Below are 6,395 nucleotides of genomic sequence, written 5' to 3'. Positions count from 1 at the left end.
ATCTATAATATTTTATAATAAAATCATACATTATATAATTTGCTTAAATTTACTTTTTAATATTTCTCTTCTATTTAAGTACCTTTATTCTATCTTTCCCATCTATTGTCATTTCTATTAATATGCATTGCCCAAGTATTTGTTTGTGTCATTCTCTGCTTTAATTTAATTTTAATCTTGATTTTCAGCTATATTATAAAAAAAAAGTTTTTCTTGAAATTCTGAAATCAGTCTATTGTATATAAAAGACGTCAATGTTGCTATCGTCACCCTACTCATTCAATTTATCCTTCCGTTCCTTCAAATCTAGACATTCCTCTGCCTTCCATTTTGCTGCAAACATTTACTCTTGCTGCGTATTTTTTTACTGTCGCTTTAATAACATGTGTAAGGAAGATGCTCCCTTCAAGCATTCAGGCCGAGCGTCTAAGGTTCAGCCCCCAGCAGCTGTTCCCAAGCGCTGGTGCACAGCCACACGAGACCCCCCCCCTAGCAGCCCTCTGGAGGGTCGAGACCTTTAGTGTGTTGAGACTTCCCAGTCTCCGGGTTCATTCTGGGCGAATTTGCACACATGTGGCCAGCAACGTCATACACCAGGCTTTAATGTATGTTGTTTATTAAATTCAGAATAGTGTTTGCAGGGCAGGAACCACGCTCAAGGCACAGAGCAAAATGCAATGAAAATAACAAGCTGCCACTGTGGACAGGCAAACGGCAAGCCTGGTCTGCTTACAGAGGCAGCAAATTATGCCACTCGGTGCTCGGAGGCCACATGAAGGAAGGGCCTTAGCCTCCATGCCCCGCGTGTTGGCCCTCCAGGGCAACTGCTTGGCCTCTGGAATGCAGATCCAGTCCAGCAGGGCTCTGTGTGTGTTCTCAGCCCTGCTTCAGTTCTGGCTGCTTCAGGTGCCCCCCCAGCCCCAGTCATCACCTGGGACTGTGTTATGAAGCCCGAGGGGACTGCGGTGCTAAGAGAAGCCCTCTCTGGTCATTCAAAAGCGGACTTTTGCTTCTGGCCTTTGGACTTACATGGGCACCTCATGCCTTTCAGTCTATTGGCCAGGAAGAGGCTGCCTTCTCACAAACATATCTCAGATGCATGGAACAGCGCTCTCGTTTTGTAGTTCTTTGGCTAATTTTTAAACATTCACCATCACCTTCAGGTTTCTGAGTGCTGAAAAGAAAGCAAAAACTTCATTAAAATTGGGGCGGGGGGGGGGGAGGCAAGTACACCCAGTAAGCTTCCATGGTGAGGGGAGGGGGTCTCCCAGCTCCTAGTCTGGCCCTCTAACCACTACACCCCACTGTCTCTCCATTCTCACCTGCACCTTTTAAAGCTGCTCAGCAGACAGCTCTTTGACTGGCATCATTTTCTCTTTGGACAATTCTGCCTGGGACTGGGCACTGAGCTTGAAGCCTTGCTGGAATGTGAGAGCTGCCTCCCACCCCCCCTTGGTCTGACTCACTGCCAGTGTCCCTGGGGCTGGTTGTCATGTATGCCAGCATCCATGCCATGTTTGAAGTTGCACATGCCATGTTTGAATTTTGCTTTTGAAGTTTTATATTGAACATTCATCATTGCCAAGAGGTTTTACTGTATTCTGTGTAACCCATTTAAGGGTGTCTTAATTGTTATGTTAAGGGAAAGAGACCCAAAGGGGCCTCTCGGTTATCTAGCAGAAATATGAACTTTTGTTTTTACAGCAAGCGACCTTGGAGCTCCCTGCCAGCAGCTCCTGCTGTATCTTTCCAGGAACTGAGATGTTTCCCTGTGTACTTCATGTAGCCTAAACTAATTTGTTCCCATGCGACCTCTGTGGAGTTTCGCACCCAATTGTCAACGGACTTTGGAGGGCGGGAAACTTTCCTATAACTAGTGATACCATGATTTGAATTGTCACTTCTGCCAATTGCCACCTTCGGATGAACACCTGTACTGAATGGATCTCCATAAAGCTACTTCAACTGGAACACCTGCGTGTTAACTGTGGAGGCCTTGAGGGACCTGACTGCCAAGGACTGACACTGGTCAATACAGGTGTGGCTGGCTCTTCAGCTGTGTGCCTGCTTGCCTGGTTCAGGTCCTGCCCCTGCTGATGGCTAACCTCCACTGTCTTTGGCATGTGGGTCACATGGGGAGCAGGCTGAAGAGCAGGTCTTACACCTGCACAGGTGCCTCTTTGAAGGGAGGGTGGGGAAAGGTCTCCAGGTGGCACAGTCCCCCAGGCCACTGCTGGCATCTGATACAGGATAGGCAAGGGGCCTGGTGAAAAATGCCCTGCCCCTTTAACTGAGACCTAATGTGTGGAAATGGGCAGGAGAAGCTTTCCATGGCCTGGAGGAAAACCACATCACAGCAGGGGTCCCTGGTGTGTTTCTCTACAAGGTGGCCACAGAGATGCGTCATGGTCCTCCTTCCAGGAGCAGAAACTTCATTTCTGGCATGCATGTATGTGGCCATGACTTCATGAGGCTGGGACCACATTGACTCACACTCCTTGACTCACGTGCTTCTTATGGGGGCACTGGAAGCATGCCACTCCATCATGGGTAGCTGTTGGAAGGAGGGCTATTTGGACTCCAGGGCAATCTGTGTGTTCTCCACACTTGGCAAGGGGTGCTTGTCTCTCTTGTTTCCTTTCTGCAGAGCAGGCACAGGAGAATGGGTACACAGGGGTCTTGTTTGGGCTGCTTATTGAATGATACTGTCCTTGGTGGGGGGGGGTCAGAACTACAGCTTCCATTTTTGCCCCTTAAGGAGGGGAGCAATTGGGCTGTTTCACCCAATCAGAAAGCATCTCATTCATGGGGGGGGATGCCCCTTGTCTCCTATACTTACCCTGCATAGAGGGAGCCGTCGACCCAATACCAAAACCAGTTATATGTTCCCTTGAGCCCAATCCAGAATTCATTGGACTGCAGAAGACTCTAGGACCCAAAACAAAACAATGATCTGGGTGAACGCTGCTGCCCTGGGACGTTCTCAGCACAGAGCACCTGTGGCAATGCTCAGGGTGTTCCTGCCACCTGTGAGAGGAGGCGGCACCACCCTCCCATGTACCCATTAGTGAGCGCACTCTGGCTTCAATGCTTCTGATAAGAGAAGGTGACAATGCGGGGGGTGGGGGGTCTCCCGGGACTCACCCACCTTTCTGGCCATTCAGTGGGTACTCAGGAAGGGACATAAAGAAATAAAACTGGTTGCTGAGCGTGGGTTTCCACCCACTCTGCCTGCCTCTCCAGCGACTCCTCCCTGACTACTGATCCATTTTCCACCTCCATGTGTGAGTGGGAGCCCTTCCCAAGGTGCCCTCAAAGCCCAGCAGTTTCTCCTTCACGTTGTGGGTGGGGAGCGGGCAAAGGACGTAGTGCTGCTTTGTGCTGGGAAAACTCCCCGTGTATAGAAATGTAGCGCACAGGAGAGAAAGAGTCCAGTGCAGACATTCCTCTGCCTCTGTTGGGCTCCCCTTTCCTGGCCAACGAGGTCCAGTCCGAACGCTTCCAGTACCGTTCCATCCCTGGGTGATGCAACTGGGCCCCCACCTCAAATGGCGAGACGGTTTTCTCCTCTCAAGGCAGGAATGTCAGAACAATCCCAAGGGGGTGTGATAGACTCCTGCGGGGGGGGTGTCTATAAATTCCCAGGGCACATGAAAGAAGCTCTCTTATCTTGGATCTTGGGACCAGGGAGGCAGAAGGCATGAAGGGCTACGTCATGCTCAGCACCCCCTTTTCTGCAAATGGAAATGGCGTTCCTTCTCACCGTTATCCCTGCAGCGTCCCCCAAGGTGCCAGCATCCCAGGGCTTTAAAATCAGCAGCTGAGAGGATTGCCTTTCACAGTCCCGCTTGCTGTCTTCCCAAGCCTTCCATTCATTTGACACCCACAAGCACTTCCATCGGAAGAGCGTCCATCCGTTGGGACAGCAGCCTGGGGAAGGACAAGGCACAAGAAGGGGTGGGGTCCTAGATGCTTTCTGATCCGGAACGGCTGTGATTGCCATGTGCTTTATGTCGGGCTGCCTTTGGGGACAGCTCACAAACTCCAAGTGTGACATGACAGCTACGACAGCATCGTGCTTAAGCATCATGCTCGGACAGAGGCAAATCGGACCAATGAGGGGCGACAGAGCAAGATCCAGAGACATTTCCACCTCTGCCACTGGTGCCCTACAGGCAGCCAAAACACAAGGCCCAAGGGGGTAGGAGGCCTGCTCTCCGTTTTACTGCCCGCACCAGTTTCTGGATCAGCGGAGGGACTTGGTGGAAAGGCAAGACCTTCTAAGTTGAGGGAGCTGGGCCAGTTGCCACCTGGCCAAGCTTAACTACCAACAGGCTTACCAATCCGCTGGCATGATGTGGCCTCCACCAGCTGCCGGGTGGCCTCCTCCTTGTCCCGCTGCAGGACAGTCATGTTGCTCCGGGCCCACCTCCGCTCCTGCTCCAGCTGCCGCTGAGTGCCGTTGCCCGCCCGCCAACTCTCCCAGAGGGCCAGCCGGGTGGTGCTGAGCTCGGCCCGGGCCTGGTCGAGCTGCCCCAAGGACCGCTCCAGCTCCTCCTCCCGGCTGCCGATTCTCTGCCCCAGGGCGCCGCTCTCCGCCACGTGCCTCTGGGATGCCCGCTGCAGCTCCCCGGAGACCTGCCCGTCTGCAGAGGAGTGAAGGCCCCGACGGGGGAGGGGGTACAGTACCGGCAGGCTCTCTGCTCTCGAGAAGCAGCACAAGGCAACTCGCCTCGAGCCGATCGGTTAGGGCGGGCTATTCGGTTCACCCAGGGCTGGGGACTTACATCCGACGCCGAGTGCCAGGCAGGTGGCCCCCAGGAAGAGGCAGGAGCCCAGCAGGGCCAGCAGCGGGACGCGCCCCCTTCGCCGCCGGGCGGGCCCTGCAAGAGAAAGCGGCGGCTCGTCGGGGGTCCTGCGGAGGGTCCCCCTGCCCTGCCTCGCTCGGCTGCTGCAGGCGGGTCCGGGCCGGCGGGCAGTTCTCGTATGTGAGCGGATTTTTTGTGTGTGCGGAACAAAAAATCCACCTCAACTGATTGATAAAGTGCACTGAAAGTGCATTATCCAATGTGTGCGGAATCAGCCCCCTTAACCACTCTGCTGCAGCAGCTCCCTATAAGAACAGCTGCGCTCCGATGCCGCTCTTGTGGACAGATGAGAGCCCCACTGAGAGCCGTGAACAAGGTCAGTGTTCTTGTCATCCGCACAGTCCAGCTGGGGCGGAGAGTCTCTCTCTACAGGGGACGCTCCAGTGCAGGGAGACTCAATATTGGCTGCAAGCGTAGTTTAGAGAGACCGAGCGGAAGGCGCTGTCCGTTTCCCCTCTCTACACAAACCAGGTAGTTGCAGAAGACAGAGCCGGGGGAGATCGCTCCCCAGAGGGCAGGTCGGCGGGTGGGCCGCAGGAGTCCAGGGTGCTGAGGCCCAGCCCCGGGGCCCAGCATGCCCCCCTCCCCCGCTTGGCTGCGGGCCTTCTGCCGCGAGCTCCAGGAGGCCCAGCAGGGGCCGCGGCCCGCGAGGACTCTGGCCGACCCCGCGCCGCAGGAGCCGAAAGCTCGTCCTCCTCCTCCTCCTCGTCCATGGCCCACCCGAGCGCCCCCGAGAGCCGGAAGCCTCCTCGAAGGCGCCCGAAGGAAGATTCCGAGGGGGAGGGGGAGGAGCCCCGGGGCGGGGGGCGGGGAGGGGGGGGGGGAGAAACCCGAGACGCGCGGAGCGGAGCGGGACGCCACCGGCACCGCCGTCGGGCTGCTCAGCCGGACCGCCGCACGCTGGACAACCCGCGGCCCGCCTTGCTCGGGCACCGGCGCCTCCGCGGCTGCAACCCGGGTCTCGCTCAGCAGCCGCGCGGGACTGACTTGCCCGCGAACGCCTGAGGGGGAGGGGGCCGCGGGGGGGGGGGAACAAGGCGCTTCCAGGGTTGCCCGCACTGCCGGGGGCCTCCCGCCCCGCCGCCCCGCCCGAGGGGCCTCCCCGGAGGCGCTTTCCCCCCCCCCCCCGTGCTTTCCCCCCCCCCCGTGCCCCGCCTGCTCCGGAGACGCTGCGCGGCCGCCCCGGCGGGTCCAGCGGGCACAGGGCGAGCGACGCGCCTCCGGCGGGATTCTTCCATTATTATGCGCCCCCCCCCCCGCTGGCCCCGAAGGCCGCCCCTGGCTGCGGCTCCTGCTCGGGCTGCCCCCTGATCCCGCCGGGCCGTTCCGCAGGCTCCTTCATGCCCCCTTCGTCCCCCGAAGGCTCTGCCGGGAGGGCCCTGCGGAGGGAGCTCGGGAGCTTCAGGGCAAGGCGCGCACCCCCCCACCCCATGGTTCAGTCCCTTCTGGGCCGCGCCTGGTTGCCTAGGCGACGAGAAAGAGGCCCTGGCTGCGCCGGTGCCCTCCCGGAGGGACCGCGGCGGAAGC

General features: G+C 57.2%; 1 protein-coding gene across 2 annotated transcripts; it reads right to left on the bottom strand.

Annotated features, from left to right (window-relative positions):
- Positions 1-637: 637 nt before the first annotated feature.
- On the bottom strand, positions 638-5,316 carry LOC129334610 (killer cell lectin-like receptor subfamily F member 1). 2 transcript variants are annotated; one of them, XM_054986820.1, is made up of 5 exons: positions 4,341-5,316; positions 3,764-3,930; positions 2,840-2,928; positions 2,508-2,641; positions 1,100-1,174 (listed from the first exon to the last, which is right to left on the bottom strand). In XM_054986820.1, the coding sequence occupies exons 1-4, from the start codon at positions 4,411-4,413 to the stop codon at positions 2,545-2,547; spliced, it is 426 nt and encodes a 141-aa protein (XP_054842795.1). In that variant the 5' UTR covers positions 4,414-5,316; the 3' UTR covers positions 1,100-1,174; positions 2,508-2,544. The 2 variants fall into 2 exon arrangements, with proteins under 2 accessions (XP_054842794.1, XP_054842795.1); XM_054986819.1 differs by lacking the exon at positions 2,508-2,641 and having other exon boundaries at positions 638-1,174.
- Between the last annotated feature and the right edge of the window lie 1,079 nt (positions 5,317-6,395).

Source organism: Eublepharis macularius, chromosome 8 (genome assembly GCF_028583425.1).
Source record: "Eublepharis macularius isolate TG4126 chromosome 8, MPM_Emac_v1.0, whole genome shotgun sequence".
NCBI classification, from domain to species: Eukaryota; Metazoa; Chordata; class Lepidosauria; order Squamata; family Eublepharidae; genus Eublepharis; species Eublepharis macularius.
Note: the sequence above shows the minus strand (reverse complement) of the source record. Positions and strands in the feature narration are given on the sequence as shown.